The sequence below is a fragment of the Oncorhynchus mykiss genome, chromosome 19, assembly GCF_057628025.1.
Source record: "Oncorhynchus mykiss isolate SJ-2025 chromosome 19, ASM5762802v1, whole genome shotgun sequence".
Lineage (NCBI taxonomy): Eukaryota > Metazoa > Chordata > Actinopteri > Salmoniformes > Salmonidae > Oncorhynchus > Oncorhynchus mykiss.
In genome coordinates this window covers 27,746,331-27,766,376 of record NC_143040.1, presented here as the reverse complement: position 1 = coordinate 27,766,376, position 20,046 = coordinate 27,746,331, and the positions used below count along the sequence as shown (strand labels likewise).

General features: G+C 43.7%; 1 protein-coding gene across 1 annotated transcript; it reads left to right on the top strand.

The window, feature by feature from the left end:
• Positions 1-586: 586 nt before the first annotated feature.
• Positions 587-19,453, top strand: LOC110497535 (uncharacterized). Its single transcript, XM_021573678.3, has 13 exons — positions 587-752; positions 3,712-3,758; positions 3,965-4,021; positions 6,382-12,773; positions 12,975-13,039; positions 13,239-13,393; positions 13,826-14,349; positions 14,532-14,596; positions 14,750-14,904; positions 14,998-15,701; positions 17,709-17,767; positions 17,868-18,001; positions 18,128-19,453. The coding sequence occupies exons 2-13, from the start codon at positions 3,725-3,727 to the stop codon at positions 18,229-18,231; spliced, it is 8,448 nt and encodes a 2,815-aa protein (XP_021429353.3). The 5' UTR covers positions 587-752; positions 3,712-3,724; the 3' UTR covers positions 18,232-19,453.
• Positions 19,454-20,046: the final 593 nt, after the last annotated feature.

Sequence of the window (20,046 nt, the reverse complement as noted above, 5' to 3'; positions counted from 1 at the left end):
CGCTATTTCTGACTTTCGTGAAGCTTCTGCTTGTTTGGATAATGTTTGTAATGCTTTTTTATGCGGGACGCTGTCCTCAGATAATTGCATGGTGTGCTTTTGCCATAAAACCTTTTTGAAATCTGACAAAGCTTAATGATACAGACCACAATGTTGTATGGAATGAGTAGTTTGTTTGCCCCCTAACTCTGGTATGTACACAGTGTTGTACCCTTGTTATTTTTTTCTTCATACATCAACTTTTTTTTTAAAGGGATTTCTAATCTTTTAAAATAATGGTCCACCCCAGAGATTTTTTTTAGCTATTGAACGTTTAAACCACAATAACCAGCATGTTGTTGAAATGTGTAAGCTAAAAATTATACTTGATGAGAAGGGTTGAGGTCTGAGCAGGAGGAATGAGGAAGTTCCTCATATTTATTATGTTTCATCATCGCCACTGCATCTCTACCTGGATTATAGGTAGGCTACCCAGTGGATATGCTTTTTGACAGGCATGAATGATGCTCAGCAATAGCAGCTGCCAAACAAGTCCTGCAAGTCTGAACAACCTAGCCTATAAATGGGTTAGAACCTCAATGGGTTGGACAAATTTCAAGTGCCATTCTTTGCCATCTTCCCAGAAGTTGTTCATCTTCAGTTCACAGAAAGCGAGGAGGATACGTTCTTTGTACATCATTTCTCATTTCATTAAGCTACAATCTGCAGGTCCTAGCTGACAACGTCTCGGATATAGGACGATTTATTCTCAGGTAAAATACTGCTGCAGTGAATTTGAGGGCCATGATTGCTTGTTCAAATTTCAAAGCATTTTATCTTCATGTTTCAAGACCCTGTAGACTTACCTTTGCAATTGAAAGCTGGCACATCTGCACCATCTGTTATTAACGGGTCATCTTCCAAAGACAACATAGCCAATTCATCCTGATGTACTTTCAATATGTTTTGGTGGCAATTAAAGGCATGGTTGCATCTACAGGGTAAACCCATGTTTGACAGGATATTTGAATAGCGGGGCACAAAGATGTTGATATAGCCATTATTTCTCAAACCTCTCCTTCGGGGACGCCTGAACTGGTTTGATGATTAGTTGACAAATTAAATCAAGTGTGCAAGCTCTGGAATAAAGCAAACATATAGAGAGGCTAGGAGAGGTTTGAGAACCACTTATAGGCTATGGAATATTTGTGGTTTATATTTATATTTGGAATAACATCTGCAGTCATCTTTGACGTATTTCCTGTTGGTCAAACACATATTTCAGAAAACGTCCTTAATTGGGTCATAAAAGTATGTTTACATGCACACTAATCATTTGATAATAAACTGATTATGGAAATATACTGAACAAAAAGAAATGCAACATGCAACAATTTTCAATGATTTTACTGAGTTACAGTTCATATGAGGAAATCAGTCAATTGAAATGAATTCAATTGGCCCTAATCTATGGATTTCACATGACTGGGAATACAGATATGCATATGTTGGTTACAGATACCTTAAAAAAATAGATATCACAATGGGCCTCAGGATCTCGTTGCGGTATTTTTGTGCATACAAATTGCTAATCGATAAAATGTAATTGTGTTCGTTGTCCGTAGTTTATGCCTGCCCATACCATAACCCCACCGCCACCATGGAGCACTATGTTCACAATGTTGGCATCAGCAAACCGCTCGGCCACACAACACCTTACACATGATCTGCCAAATTCTCTAAAACGACGTTGGAGGTGGCTTATGGTAGATAAATTAACATAAAATGATCTGCCAACAGCTCTGGTGTACATTCCTGCAGTCAGCGTGCCAATTACATGCTAACTCAAAACTTGAGACATCAGTTTCATTGTGTTGTGTGACAAAACTGCACATTTTAGAGTGCCATTCTATTGTCTCCAGCACAAGGCGCTCCTGCTGTTTAATCAGCGTCTTGATAAGCCACAACTGTCAGGTGGATGGGTTATTTTGGCAAAGGAGAAATGCTAACTAACAGGGATGTAAACAATTTGTGCTCAAAATTTGAGAGAAATAATATCTTTGTGCGTCTGGAACATTTCTGGGATCTTTTATTTCAGCTCATGAAGCATGGGACCAACACTTTACATGTTGCATTTATATTTTTGTTCACTGCAGTATGGAAATAGTGATTTAAACACTTTACTTTGCTTAATCGGAATATCAGATTTCAAGGCAAGACCCAGTGTCGAAGTAACAATGTTCATTACAGCAACAGGGGCAAAGGTACAGGACAGTAGGCAGGCTCAGGGTCAGGTCAGGCAGAGGTCAGTAATCCAGAGGTGGGGCAAAGGTACAGGACGGCAGTCAGGGGCAGGGGCAGGCAGAGTGGTCAGGCGGGTGGGTACAGGGTCAGGACAGGCAAGTGTCAAAAACCAGGAGGACGAGAAAAGAGAGACTGGGGAAAAGCAGGAGCTGACACAAAAACGCTGGTTGGTTTTACAAACAAGACAAAAAGGCAACAGATAAACAGAGAACACAGGTAAAAACACACAGGGGATAATGGGGAAGATGGGCAACACCTGGAGGGGGGTGGAGACAATCACAAAGACAGGTGAAACAGATCAGGGTGTGACACTGTGTAAGGTCAAAATCGAATGATTTTATGGAAACTGTAGTGCGCTTCCACTATTTTGAGCCATCCTTTCCTCAACAGCCTCCTGTGCATCTTGAAGTAGTTTTCACATACTTATTTTATATGTCCCTGAACTCAGAATTTAAAAAGATAGAATGTTTAATTTGATTGATCATTTTCTCCATTCATCAAAAGTCTTATCACGTAGAGAGAGAGAGAGAGAGAGAGAGAGAGAGAGAGAGAGAGAGAGAGAGAGAGAGAGAGAGAGAGAGAGAGAGAGAGAGAGAGAGAGAGATTTGGCATTATCACGTATCTTCTCAAGACTGGTTCTGTGAGCTTTGTTCGAATGCCACACTATTCCCCAGAACAGATTTTAATGTGGCTATAAAATGGGTCTCATCTTTCAGCAGCACTGGGTGTTTGAAAGTGCAGTTATAGATGGCAAGAGAGATGGACCTAAAGCATTTCTGTTTCGTCCTCCTTTGCAGTTCTAGTCTCTTATGCGTTTTAAAGAGTATTTTAAATGTAGGAGTTGTAACAGCGTTCAGGACACCCACTGAGATAGGATCTTCAAAGATTACACAGTAACAAAGAATTGGAATGCTCAGGTTTGGATGTTATGTTTTGAAGTTCTGATCTGGCTGGATAAACTCATCGCTGTGTGTGTATATTACTGTCAGTAAAATACCAACCTATGGTTTGTCAATTGTAGTCAGCAGGAATTCTCTGTTGGAGTTTTGAGCTGTCACCCTTAGGTGTTGGGTCCCGGTGGTAATCCTTGAAGTCACAGATCCCTGCTTCATAACATTTAGAATTGCAAAATGCAGTTATCAACAAATCTACATAATTACTAATTTGTTTGGCTGCAAAGGCCAAACATATCTAATATTTGAATTTCAAGCCTTGCTTACATTTGTATACAAACACATATATATCTGTATTATGCATGGGAATACTTTGGAATAGATTTCCAAAATTAAAATCACTTGGAGCTGATTTGCTGGTATTTTTACAGTGTTATCTTCAACAATAAAATGTAATGGAGCAGAAAGTCCTTCAATAAGGGTTAATGTCATTTAAGATTTGATGTGCGTGGATTGATGTTGTACACCTCAACAGGGACGTGACGGATATGGAACCTCTGACGATTCTCCTTCTGCTAGCAGGTAATACACTGTGTGTGGGTAGTTGTGTGTGCATACATCAGTGTGTGTGTTTTGTGTGTGTGGGTGGGTGGGTGGGTGGTTGTGTGTGGGTATGTTCCTCAGGGGTTAAACCTCACAGGTTAAAATAGCTATTTGCTCATGAGGGGTTGCACAGCCACCTTTTACCACTATCGTTGGAAATAGTTCTGACTTTCTTTTTCTAACAGGACTAGTAGGGAAGACATCAGCAACGACCACAAGTGTTTGGGACAAAACAACAATTGGTAATGTACCTGTATATGTATCAACATTCCAACTACTTCAACACAATCCATTGCAAGGAAACCCCAATTGATAAATGTGACCACACCATATGCAGTCAAAAATCCCTGCTTCCTAACATTTAGAATTGCAAAATGCAGTTATTATTAACAAAGCTACCGAACAATGCCTCAAAGAGATGCTACCAAGTGGTTAGGATAAACGTAGAAAACGAAGCCACACAAAAAAACAAGCCTGCATTCAATTCATTGCCACTTGCGGGTGGTGTGATTTCAGGCTGAGTGCCACCAGATACCAACAGTACGTAAACACTTGGACAAAATAGTTGGTAGCTGGAGTACTTGTCTTATCTTTGCATGCAAAATTTACTTTGGATCCCACTTCACAATAAGTGTCCCGAATACCTTTACATGGTAGTTACATACAGTAAATTTGTAAAGTATTAAGACCCCTTGACCTTTTCCACATTTTGTTACGTTACAGCCTTATTCTAAAATTGTTTTTTTAATCATCAATCTACACACAATACCCCATAATGACAAAGCAAAAACAGGTTTTTAGAAATTTTTGCAAATTTAGTAAAATAAATGCAAAACTGATGTATTCAGACCATTTACTCAGTACTTTGTTGAAGCACCTTTGGCAGCAATTACAGCCTTGACTCTTCTAGGGTATGACACTACAAGCTTGGCACATATGTATTTGGGGAGTTTCTCCCATTCTTCCTTGTTGAGCGGCCTTTCAGATTATGTCGATATAGGACTCGTTTTAATGTGGATATAGATACTTTTGTACCTGTTTCCTCCAGCATCTTTACAAGGTCCTTTACTGTTGTTCTGGGATTGATTTGCACTTTTCGCACCAAAGTGCGTTCATCCCTAGGAGACAGAACACGTCTCTTCCCGAGCGGTATGACGGCTGCGTGGTCCCATGGTGTTTATACTTGCGTACTATTGTTTGTACAGATGAACTTGGTACCTTCAGGCGTTTGTAAATTGCTCCCAAGGATGACTCAGACTTGTGGAGGTCTAACATTTTATTTCTGAGGTCTTTGCTGATTTAATTTGATTTTCCCATGATGTCAAGCAAAGAGGCACTGAGTTTGAAAGCCTTGAAATACATCCACAGGTACACCTCCAATTGACTCAAATGATGTCAATTAGCCTATCAGAAGCTTCTAAAGCCATGACATCATTTTCTGGAATTTTCCAAGCTGTTTAAAGGCACAGTCAACTTAGTGTATGTAAACTTCTGACCTACTGGAATTACAGTGAATTGTAAGTGATACAGTGAATTATAAGTGAAATAATCTGTCTGTATACAATTGTTGGAAAAATTATTTGTGTCATGCACGAAGTAGATGTCCTAACCGACTTGTCAAAACTATAGCTGGTTAACAAAAACATTTGTGGAGTGGTTGAAAAACAAGTTTTAATGACTCAGCGTATGTAAACTTCCGACTTCAACTGTAGGTATTCCTCTTTTCCAGATGGGATAGGGCAGTGTGCAGTGTGATGGCGATTGCATCGTCTGTGGACCTATTGGGGTGGAATGCAAATTGGAGTGGGTCTAGGGTCCAGGTAGGGTGGAGGTGATATGATCCTTGACTAGTCTCTCAAAGCACTTCATGATGACAGAAGTGAGTGCTACGGGGCGATAGTCATTCAGCTCAGTTACCTTTGCCTTCTTGGATACAGGAACAATGGTGGCCATCTTGAAGCATGTGGGGACAGCAGACTGGGATAGGGAGAGATTGAATATGTCCGTAAACACACCAGCAAGCTCGTCTGCGCATGCTCTGAGGACACAACTAAGGATGCCGTCAGGGCCGGCAGCCTTGCGACTGTTAACACGTTCAAATGTCTTACTCACGTCGACCACAGAGAAGGATAGCCCACAGTCCTTTGTAGTGGGCCATGTCGGTGGCACTGTATTAGCAACCACTGTGGCTTCAGCAGTAAATACTGTTTCATTTCCCACTAAGCGGGTATTTAACAATATCAGCTCAGTCCCTGAGCCCAGTGCTGTGGCAGCCATGATGGTAGAGGCAGTTTCAAGCAACAGCTCTAATTTCTCTCTCCCAATGAGCACAGACTCCATTGTGGCTACAAGTAGGACTCAAATATTATTTGCACTTGTTGTTCATTACAGATTCACTGGTACTACTTTGTTATAATACATCATTTAATTATAGCTTGCATACGCAAGGGATGGTTAATTCAATGCTCTGCAATTCTATTAAAATAGATCACAATGTGGGAGGTGTGATACGGTCCCAAAGAGGGAGCTGAGGTGGAGTAGGTCATTTCCATTGAACTATGCAGCCTTGAGTTGATAATCGGTCTTTTATTTTTTACCATAGCTGTTTCTACATCAACCTCAGATGCGGCTAAAACAACTACAGCCGTCTCCACAGCTCCCACAACAGCCCCAGCTACTTCCAAAACAACCACATCAGCTCTCACAACGACCATAACTGTTGCTCCATCTATGACAGATGCGACAAAATCAACTACAGACATCCTCACAACAACCACAGATGCTCTTACAACAACTACAGCCATCCCCACAACAACCATAGCAGCTCCCACAACAACCACAGCAGCTCTCACAACAACCACGGCTGCTGCAACATCAACAACCAGCCCCACAACATCCACGGCTGTTGCAACATCAACAACCATCCCCACAACAACCACAGATGCTCTTACAACAACGACAGCCATCCCCACAACAACCCCAGCTTCTCCCACAACAACACCAGCAGCTCCCATAACAACCACAGCTTCTTCCCCAACATCCACAGCTGCTCCCACAACAACCACAACTGCTTCCACAACGACCAGAGCTGATTCCATAACAACCACAGCATCACCAATGACAACTACAGCTGCAGGTACAACAACTACAGCTGCACCCACAACAACCACTGTAGCTCACACAACAACCACAGCTGCAGTTACCACAACCTCAGCTGCTACGACAACAATAGCAGATCCCACAACAACCACATCTGCTCCCACAACAACCCCAGCTGCTCCCACAACAACAGCAGCACCAACGTCAACTACAGCTGAATCTACAACAACAACAGCTGCACCCACAACAACCACTGCAGCTCACACAACAACCACAACTGCTCCCACAACAACTACAGCTGCACCCACAACAACAGCAGCACCAACGTCAACTACAGCTGGATCTACAACAACAACAGCTGCACCCACAACAACCACTGCAGCTCACACAACAACCCCAGCTGTTCCCACAACAACAATAGCAGATCCCACAACAACCATAACTGCTCCCACAACAACCATAACTGCTCCGACAACAACCCCAGCTGCTCCCACAACAACAGCAGCACCAACGACAACTACAGCTGCGACTACAACAACAACAGCTGCACCCACAACAACCACTGCAGCTCACACAACAACCACAGCTGAAGTTATCACAAACACAGCTGCTGCTACGACAACAATAGCAGATCCCACAACAACCATAGCTTCTTCCCCAACAACCGTAGCTGCTCCCACATCAACTACAGCTGCACACACAACAACCACTGTAGCTCACACAACATCCACAGCTGCAGTTACCACAACCACAGCTGCTACGACAACAATAGCAGATCCCACAACAATCACAACTGCTCCCACAACAACAGCAGCACCAACGACAACTACAGATGTGGCTACAACAACTACAGCTGCACCCACAACAACCACTGTAGCTCACACAACAACCACAGCTGCAGCTACGTCAACAATAGCAGATCCCACAACAACCACAACTGCTCCCACAACAACCCCAGCTGCTCCCACAACAACAGCAGCACCAACGTCAACTACAGCTGAATCTACAACAACAACAGCTGCACCCACAACAACCACTGTAGCTCACACAACAACCACAACTGCTCCCACAACAACCCCAGCTGTTCCCACAACAACAATAGCAGATCCCACAACAACCACAACTGCTCCCACAACAACCCCAGCTGCTCCCACAACAACAGCAGCACCAATGTCAACTACAGCTGAATCTACAACAACAACAGCTGCACCCACAACAACCACTGCAGCTCACACAACAACCACAACTGCTCCCACAACAACCCCAGCTGTTCCCACAACAACAATAGCAGATCCCACAACAACCACATTTGCTCCCACAACAACCCCAGCTGCTCCCACAACAACAGCAGCACCAATGTCAACTACAGCTGAATCTACAACAACAACAGCTGCACCCACAACAACCACTGCAGCTCACACAACAACCACAGCTGCAGTTATCACAACCACAGCTGCTGCTACGACAACAATAGCAGATCCCACAACAACCATAGCTTCTTCCCCAACAACCGTAGCTGCTCCCACATCAACTACAGCTGCACCCACAGCAACCACTGTAGCTCACACAACAACCACAGCTGCAGTTACCACAACCACAGCTGCTACGACAACAATAGCAGATCCCACAACAACCACAACTGCTCCCACAACAACAGCAGCACCAACGACAACTACAGATGTGGCTACAACAACTACAGCTGCACCCACAACAACCACTGCAGCTCACACAACAACCACAGCTGCAGTTATCACAACCACAGCTGCTGCTACGACAACAATAGCAGATCCCACAACAACCATAGCTTCTTCCCCAACAACCGTAGCTGCTCCCACATCAACTACAGCTGCACCCACAGCAACCACTGTAGCTCACACAACAACCACAGCTGCAGTTACCACAACCACAGCTGCTACGACAACAATAGCAGATCCCACAACAACCACAACTGCTCCCACAACAACAGCAGCACCAACGACAACTACAGATGTGGCTACAACAACTACAGCTGCACCCACAACAACCACTGCAGCTCACACAACAACCACAGCTGCAGTTCTCACAACCACAGCTGCTGCTACGTCAACAATAGCAGATCCCACAAAAACCACAACTGCTCCCACAACAACCCCAGCTGCACCCACAACAACAATAGCAGATCCCACAACAACCACAACTGCTCCCACAACAACCCCAGCTGCTCCCACAACAACAGCAGCACCAACGTCAACTACAGCTGAATCTACAACAACAACAGCTGCACCCACAACAACCACTGCAGCTCACACAACAACCACAACTGCTCCCACAACAACCCCAGCTGTTCCCACAACAACAATAGCAGATCCCACAACAACCACAACTGCTCCCACAACAACCCCAGCTGCTCCCACAACAACAGCAGCACCAACGTCAACTATAGCTGAATCTACAACAACAACAGCTGCACCCACAACAACCACTGCAGCTCACACAACAACCACAACTGCTCCCACAACAACCCCAGCTGTTCCCACAACAACAATAGCAGATCCCACAACAACCACAACTGCTCCCACAACAACCCCAGCTGCTCCCACAACAACAGCAGCACCAACGACAACTACAGCTGCGGCTACAACAGCAACAGCTGCACCCACAACAACCACTGCTGCAGTTATCACAACCACAGCTGCTGCTACGACAACAATAGCAGATCCCACAACAACCATAGCTTCTTCCCCAACAACCGTAGCTGCTCCCACATCAACTACAGCTGCTCCCACAACAACCACGGCTGCTGAAACATCAACAGCCATCCACACAACATCCACGGCTGCTGCAACAACCACAGCCATCCCCACAACAACTACAGCCATCCCCACAACAACCCCAGCTGCTCCCACAACAACCACATCAGGTCTCACAACAACCACAGCCATCCCCACAACAACCACGGCTGCTGCAACATCAACAACCATCGCCACAACATCCACGACTGCTGCAACATCAAAAATCATCCCCATAACAACCACAGATTCTCTTACAACAACCACAGCCATCCTCACAACAGCTACAGCCATCCCCACAACAACCCAAGCAACTCCCACAACAACCAGAGCAGCTCTCACAACAACCACAGCATCTCTCACAACATCCACGGCTGCTGCAACATCAACAACCGTCCCCACAACAACCACAGATGGTCTTGCAACAACCACAGCCAACCCCACAACAACTACAGCCATCCCCACAACAACACCAGCTGCTCCCACAACAACCACAGCAGCTCTCACAACAACCACAGCCATCCCCACAACAACTCCAACTTCTCCCACAACAACCATAGCAGCTCACATAACAACCACAGGTTCTTCCCCAACATCCACAACTGCTCCCACAACAACCACAGCTGCAGTTCCCACAACCACAGCTGCTTCCACAACGACCAAAGCTGATTCCATAATAACCACAGCATCACCAATGACAACTACAGCTGCAGGTACAACAACTACAGCTGCACCCACAACAACCACTGTAGCTCACACAACAACCACAACTGCAGTTACCACAACCACAGCTGCTAAGACAACAATAGCAGATCCCACAACAACCACAACTGCTCCTATAACAACCCCAGCTGCTCCCACAACAACAGCAGCACCAACGACAACTACAGATGCGGCTACGACAACTACAGCTGCACCCACAACAACCACTGCAGCTCACACAACAACCACAGCTGCAGTTATCACGACCACAGCTGCTGCTACGACAACAATAGCAGATCCCACAACAACCACAACTTCTCCCACAACAACCCCAGCTGCTCCCACAACAACAGCAGCACCAACGACAACTACAGCTGCGGCTACAACAACAACAGCTGCACCCACAACAACCACTGCAGCTCACACAACAACCACAGCTGCAGTTATCACAACAACAGCTGCTGCTACGACAACAATAGCAGATCCCACAACAACCATAGCTTCTTCCCCAACAACCTTAGCTGCTCCCACATCATCTACAGCTGATCCCACAACAACCACGGCTGCTGCAACATCAACAACCATCCCCACAACATCCACGGCTGCTGCAACATCAACAACCATTCCCACAACAACCACAGATGCTCTTACAACAACCACAGCCATCCCCACAACAACTACAGCCATCCCCACAACAACTACAGCCATTCCCACAACAACTACAGCAGCTCTCACAACAACCACAGCCATCCCCACAACAACTACAGCCATTCCCACAACAACCACAGCAGCTCTCACAACAACCACAGCCATCCCTACAACATCCACGACTGCTGCAATATCAACAACCATCCCCACAACAACCACAGATGCTCTTACAACAACCACAGCCATCCCCACAACAACTACAGCCATCCCCACAACAACCCCAGCTGCTCCCACAACAACCACAGCAGCTCTCACAACAACCACAGCCATCCCCACAACAACCACGGCTGCTGCAACATCAACAACCATCCCCACAACATCCACGGCTGCTGCAACATCAACAACCATCCCCACAACAACCCCATCTTCTCCCACAACAACGACAACTGCTCCCACAACAACCCCAGCTGCTCCCACAACAACAGCAGCACCAACGACAACTACAGATGTGGCTACAACAACAACAGCTGCACCCACAACAACCACAGCCATCCCCACAACAACCCCAGCTTCTCCCACAACAACCACAGCAGCTCCCATAACAACTACAGCTTCTTCCCCAACATCCACAGCTGCTCCCACAACAACCACAACTGCTTCCACAACGACCAGAGCTGATTCCATAATAACCACAGCATCACCAATGACAACTACAGCTGCAGGTACAACAACTACAGCTGCACCCACAACAACCACTGTAGCTCACACAACAACCACAGCTGCAGTTACCACAACCACAGCTGCTACGACAACAATAGCAGATCCCACAACAACCACATCTGTTTTCACAACAACTACAGCTGCACCCACAACAACCACTGCAGCTCACACAACAACCACAGCTGCAGTTACCACAACCACAGCTGCTGCTACAACAACAATAGCTGATCCCACAACAACCACAACTGCTTCCACAACAACCCCAGCTGCTCCCACAACAACAGCAGCAGCACCAACGACAACTACAGCTGCGGCTACAACAACAACAGCTGCACCCACAACAACCACTGCAGCTCACACAACAACCACTGCTGCAGTTATCACAACCACAGCTGCTGCTACTACAACAATAGCAGATCCCACAACAACCATAGCTTCTTCCCCAACAACCACAGCTGCTCCCACAACAACCGTAGCTGCTCCGACATCAACCACAACTGCTCCCACAACGACCAGAGCTGATTCCATAACAACAGCAGCAGCACCAACGACAACTACAGCTGCGGCTACAACAACTACAGCTGCACCCTCAACAACCACTGTAGCTCACACAACAACCACAGCTGAAGTTACCACAACTGCTGCCACGACAACAATAGCAGATCCCACAACAACCACAGCTGCTCCCTTAACAACCACTGCTGCTCGTATAACAACTGCAACTACACCCACAACAACCATATCTTCTCCCACAACAACCACATTTGCCCCCATAGCAACAGCAGCTGCTGCAATAACAACCACAGTTGCATCAACAACAACCACAGCCATCCTCACCACAACCACAGCCGCTCCCACAACAACCACAGCTGCTGCTACGCCAACTACAGCTGCTCCAGCAACAACCACAGCTGCTCTGATCAAAGCTACCACAACACCGGCACCTCCACCACCGGAGGTGAAGTTGGAGTTCAAATTAGAGCAAAACTTCACGGCAGACTTGAATAATACATCTTCAGCAGAGTTCCATGCATTAGCAACCATTGTGGCTACAGCGGTAATTTCAGTTTTATATTCTTTAAAAAAAAAATACTGTTCATATTTAGTAGTACTTTCTGTCAGGTTCATAAAGAGGGATATTATCCCCCAAATAAGTTTTCATATTTGCCATTATGTCAGACACTTTCCCTCAAATTGTGCATGTCAACATTTAAGTTTTCGAGATAAATTGCTAAAATTGGTTATATTACATTTACAGTTGGACACAGTTTACCAAAACAAATATGGATCCCGTTTCAATCGCACAGAGGTCCTAGGTTTCAGGTAGGTAGTTATTCTTGAGTTTGTATTTTTACTTAGGGCCATTCTTGGAATTAATTTTAAGATAGACATTGTATTCATCAATTATTTTTACGGTAAATTATTAATTTGTGTAAGTGTTCATAATTGTCATAGCATTTAAATATGAATCTGATTTACTGACGGTATCACATTAATTGTTTTTCATTTGGTTGGTTTCCAGTGAAGGTTCGGTTGTGGTAGACGCTAAGCTGATATTTAACAATGCCAGCTCAGTCCCTGAGTCCAGTGCGGTGGTCACAACTTTGACAGAGAGTGTCTCAAGCAACAGCTCTAATTTTTCTCTCCCATTGAACACAGCTTCTATCACAGCAACAAGTATGACACCTTCATTTTCTAAATTCTGAACTCTTAGTAACTCAATATTTCCCTGCACTCTCTCTACCTCATGTTCGTAAAATACCAAGTTATCATACAGCTGCACTTCTTTATATGTCTGCATTTTACTTTTCTATGTTTCATTATATTATATTAATTATATTGATCTGGTCTCTATATCACTTAACTGTTCAACATTATAAGCACATTATGACAACTGACACAAATTCCTGTAAACAATTGTTGATTGGATATTAAAGCCATCTATTCTATCTTTTCATGTTCCAATATAATTCTGATAGTTAACAATGATCAGATGTTGTTGAAGCTGTGTGCAATGCTTAATGTTTTATAGAAGACCTATTTTCTTTGAGACCAGTACATCTTCTATTATACGTACATCATGACGTCTGATGATTTGCTGTCTTCCAGGAGTTGTTTCAACCCCAGCTCCAACTACTACTTCTACTCCGGTTCCTCCAATGTCAACAGCGTATATGGTCGTGCACGCAACGTCCGCCCCTTTGAACATGTCAATGCAGCACATTACAGGGAATGCAACTTCGGCCCCCTCAAACGTGTCAACTACAAACACGGTAGTTGACACGGTACTCAACACAACAGCCCCTGCAACGAACGCAGTAGTCAATGCAACGGCACCTCCAACTACTCCAGTAGTCAATGCAACAGCTCCTCCAACTACCACAGTAGTAAATGCTACTGTAGCTCCAACCGCTCCGGTAACCAATTTGACCGAAACACCAAATATCCCAGTACCAACTATCCAAGTACCAACTACCCAAGTGCCAACTACAAAGACAGCCCCAGCAACAGAGGAGCCATTGACCAGCCCTCAACTGTCACTGCAGTTCAGCCTGACATCTAACTTTACTAGCTCTCTGAGCAACAGCAGTTCACCAGAGTTCCTGGCATTGGCTAAACAAGTGTCTACACAGGTAACTTACATTTGATTTCATTTTACCAAAGATAGTGCCCTTAGTTTTCTTGAAAGGCGCTTCAGAAAATCATAACCATGATTATCGTTGTCATAATTCATCATATGGCATCTTGATACCAGCCACACATGGTTGAATTGTTAATATAATATAACTTTTAATTCTGTATCCACTTTTTTCAGCTGGATAACTTGTTCAAGGCTGAATTTGGAGCCAGATTTATTCAAACTGTTGTCAATAGATTCCGGTGGGTACATGATTATAATTTGAATGACTTTGAAACAGTGTGGATGAAGAAAAATAACATTTCTATGAATATTGTTATTTAGTATGCCTTGGGACGGGTTCTTACTGAAGTAACGCTTTCAAAAGATATTTTTAAAAAACATATTATTTTCAGGTCAGGATCAATTGTGGTGGAGTCTACGTTGATATTCAACAACATCAGCTCAGTGCCTAACACTAGCCTGTCAGCACAAACTTTACAAACTGCCATTACTTCCAACACCTCTGGCCTGACCTTGCCTGTTAATTCATCGTCCATTGTGGTCACGCGTAAGACAATTCACCAACACATCACTTTACTTTTTCTCATACACTACTTTATTGCAATATGTAAACATTTCATTGAATGTTGCAATTTTGCAGGCACTACTACAATGACTACTGCAGCTCCAACCGCAGCAACCACCACCGTTGCAGCAAGTGCTGCTCCAACTGCAGCAAGTGCTGCTCCAACTGCAGCCACTGCTGCTCCAACTGCAGCAAGTGCTGCTCCAACAGCAGCCACTGCTGCTCCAACTGCAGCAAGTGCTGCTCCAACAGCAGCCACTGCTGCTCCAACTGCAGCAAGTGCTGCTCCAACTGCAGCCACTGCTGCTCCAACTGCAGCCACTGCTGCTCCAACTGCAGCCACTGCTGCTCCAACAGCAGCCACTGCTGCTCCAACAGCAGCCACTGCTGCTCCAACTGCAGCCACTGCTGCTCCAACAGCAGCCACTGCTGCTCCAACTGCAGCCACTGCTGCTCCAACTGCAGCCACTGCTGCTCCAACTGCAGCCACTGCTGCTCCAACTGCAGCCACTGCTGCTCCAACTGCAGCCACTGCTGCTCCAACTGCAGCCACTGCTGCTCCAACTGCAGCTGTCACCACGCCACCCCCAACAGTGGCCACCACCACCAACGCTGCTCCGGCGGCAGCCACCACCACTGCTGTCGCATCAACTGATCCCCCATCTTCTAGTGAAGGAACCCTGAGTCTTCGGTTTAGCCTCAACCAGATGTTCACCTCAGATCTTGCCAACTCGTCCTCTTCAGCATTCAAGGCTCTGGCTGGCACAGTGGTCTCGGAGGTAAGTATCCAGAGCCCTTTTCATCAATATACACCACACCAGAGAGACTAGATATGAGTGGGTATCCTATTGTTAGATAGAACCAAAGATTATTCAGTATGAATATATCGTACTCTGGGACCTCCCCATCCAGACTTTTTTACGGTCTTCTTAGTGGACATGAACCCTTGTGCCTGCCTAACAGCTGCTATGGGCAACAGCGAGTGCAATGCGCACAACATGGGAAACATTTACAGTTTTGCATGTCAGTAATCAAGTCTTCAAGGTACATAACTTTTAAAATGCAGAAATACATCCAGAATTTTCTCGCCAATTTTGTGGTATCAAATTGGTAGTTACAGTCTTGTCCCATCACTGCAACTTCCGTATGGACTCGGGAGAGGCGAAGGTCGAGAGCCGTGCGTCCTCCGAAACACGACATAGCCAAACCGCACTGCTTCTTGACACAATGCCCTATTAACCCGAAACCGGCCGCACCAATGTGTCGGAGGAAACACCATACACCTGGCAACCCTGTCAGCGTGCGCGATGGGACAAGGACATCCTGGCCGGCCAATCCCTCCCCTATCCCGGACGACGCTGGGCCAATTGTGCGTTGCCAAATGTTTTATTTATTTTTTACCTTTATTTAACTAGGCAAGTCAGTGGGCTCCCCTGCATTTTTTCAACATTTTGTTAAAAATTGCGCAACATTTCAACGTCCTGCTACTCATGCCAGGAATATAGTATATGCATATGATTAGTATGTGTGGATAGAAAACACTCTGAAGTTTCTAAAACTGGTTAAATCATGTCTGTGACTATAACAGAACGTGAACAGCAAGCGAAATCCCAAGAAAAACCTGGTCACAAAAAAAGAAAAGGATTCATCCGCCAGTCTCTGAATTGTCTATGGCAAGAGAAAATAGATGGCGACGAGTTGACAGTTCCTACAGCTTCCACACGATGTCGCCAGTACTGTCAATTTCAATGGTTTTAATCCTGGGTGGAATGAGAAATAGGCCCTTCCTGTCATCCAGTACACAGGAAGAGTTTTATGGGAGAGAGACAATGGACGATGATTTCAAGAGTAGCTGCTATTGAATACAGATCGCCCCGTGATCAATTTGATCGATTATTAACGTTTACAAATACCTAAAGTTGGGTTACAAAAGTAGTTTGAAGTGTTTTGTCAAAGTTTATAGGCAACTTTTTTAATTTAAAAAAATGACGTTGCGTTTTGGAACGGTGCTTTTCCATGGATCAGACGGGCTGTATAAATGGACATTTTGGGTATACATGGACGGATTTAATCGGGAAAAAGACCCAATTGTGATGTTTATGGGACATATGCCAACAAAGAAGCTCGTCAAAGCTTTTTCTGCGTTTTGTGTAGCGCCGGCTACGCTAATTATTTTGTTTACGTCCCCTTCAGGTATTTCGGGGTGTTGCATGCTATCAGATAATAGCTTCTCATGCTTTCGCCGAAAAGCATTTTAAAAATCTGACATGTTGGCTAGATTCACAACGAGTGTAGCTTTAATTCAGTACCCTGCATGTGTGTTTTAATGAAAGTTTGAGTTTTATCGAGTACTATTAGCATTTGGCACTTCCATTTCCTGTTGACTAGGTGGGACGCTAGCGTCTCACATGGCTCTAAGAGGTTTTAAGAACAAATTCTTATTTTCAATGACGGCCTAGGAACAGTGGGTTAACTGCCTGTTCAGGGGCAGAACAACAGACCTTGTCAGCAGAACAACAGACCTTGTCAGCTCAGGGGTTTGAACTTGCAACCTTCCGGTTACTAGTCCAACGCTCTAACCACTAGGCTACCCTGCTGCCCTAAATTTGGCTCCTGGTTACGGCCGGCTGTGACAGAGCCTGGACTCGAACCAGGATCTCTAGTGGCACAGCGCCTTAGACAACTGCGCCACTCAGGAGGCCCAGCACTGTGAGTTCTGGCCCTGTTTACATTTTTACGCGAATGATGTTAAGCTTTGCTAATCGTATTTAAATCTTTCAATGCAGGTGAACAAGATTTTTGTTAACACCCTAAGCTTCAATCGTTCCATTGTCAACTCATTCAAGTAAGTATGAATTCTCATTACTGACTGACTGACTTAAAAACTTTGATGATGACAGCAATGATGATAATGATTTCTGTGGGTTGTCCATTTTCTTTCCTAGGAGTGGCTCCGTAGTTTCCAACATGACACTCGTGTTCAGTAACAAATATTCGGTTCCCAGTGCAAGCAGCGCACAGGCAACTTTCACCAGCAGTTCCACCTCCCTGAACATCCTACAGGGCAGCGTCAGTGTTGGTAAGTATTCATCGTCACCATACTACACATCTGTAAGAGCAAAGTCAACATTTGAACAGAAACATTAAAAGACATTCCCCTTTTATCATCCAGTGAACCATATCTTTATTGTTCCTACTTTTTCAGAGTCATCAGTCAATTCAGGAAGTGCTCCCCGACCCACTGCCTTCTGTCTGTCTGCCTTGCCTCTCACGTTGGCACTGCTAATGGTACAGTTGCTGGGTAACTAATAGCTTGTGTCATAGCTGCTGTGGCATTGGCTTGACCAATGAACTTGACCAATTTTGACCAATTTTCCAGCTCTCATAGAGACACCCTTAAGATGAATGACCTGCTTTGGCAGAAGAATGCACAATGGACTGTACCTGTGTTAATTACAAAATAAATATGTATTTCATGTACATACCCCCAAGTACACAAAAACAAAAACACACCTAAATGTACTTTTTGATGTCAAGTATGATATTTGTGACATTCCTTAAGAATTCGTGTTGTTTTTTTTTCTGCTTATGAGTATTGATATTCATAGTATTGATAATTAAGGGATAAAACAAAGGTATGGATTTTTTTTGACAAACCAATGCTAAAATGTATGCAGCAAGGTAAAATGCCTATACCTTATCTTTCAAGTGACTATACTTATCCATATAGGCTCTCAAAGACATTACTTATTTATTTGGAGCTTGCACATGTTTAATCTGTTAGATTTATATGGAAAATAACTTAAAAAATGAGAACCTTTCCTGCAACATGAGACATCCAAATCCTATTGTATAATTTGTTTGCTTTTGTGTTGCCTTTTTAATTATGAACTGCTTGTAACTACTACATTTAACTACTACATTTAACTACTGCATTTAACTACTGCATTTAACTACTACATTTAACTACTGCATTTAACTACTACATTTAACTACTGCATTTAACTACTACATTTAACTACTGCATTTAACTACTGCATTTAACTACTGCATTTAACTACTACATTTAACTACTGCATTTAACTACTGCATTTAACTACTGCATTTAACTACTGCATTTAACTACTACATTTAACTACTACATTTAACTACTGCATTTAACTACTACATTTAACTACTGCATTTAACTACTACATTTAACTACTACATTTAACTACTGCATTTAACTACTACATTTAACTACTGCATGTAACTACTGCATTTAACTACTGCATTTAACTACTACATTTAACTACTACATTTAACTACTGCATTTAACTATTGCAGACCAAATACCTTTATGATATTTACTTTGAGTTATTTTGGGCATATCACTGAAGTGTCAAAGTGGCCGAGGAACTAATGCGGACCACTGCCCTGTTTTAAAAACATTGTAACTCAGTACCTTGTTAATAATATTCAATCCAGTATGTAAAACCCATAGAAGTACATTTTCTTCATTACTGTTTTAATATAATTATATTTTGGGTCATTTAAGTGCGTTGAATAATTCATTTATAAATCATTTACAATATGAGTTACCATGTGAGTAACAACTTACAAGCATGCACCCCAAATGATGTAATGAACAGTAATCATATATTTATACTGAACAAAAAATATAAAACGCAAAGTCCCATGTTTCATGAGCTGAAATAAAAGATCCCCAAATTTGTTAACATCCCTGTTAGTGAGCATTTCTCATTTGCCAAAATAATCTATCCCCCTAACGGGTGTGGCACACTTTACATGTTGCGTTTATATTTTTGTTCAGTATACCTATTAAATTAACATTTTGAATTAAACATTAAATCAACTTTTTTATTTATTTCAGAAAGTACTGTTCCAATTGATAAACACAGTAGAAACTGGTGACTTGCACACAACATTGAAATATACCAGTTCATATTCTGAGCGATACCATCAATATGAATAATACATCAAGTTAGTTTAGAAAATGTGAGGTGTTTTTGCAATACGGTCATTCAAATTATACAATAGCTAATGCAACATATGGACTATAAAACTAAATGGGGATATCAACGACAGCAGGGGAAAGTGTGTAGACAGATCCTAATTTAACCA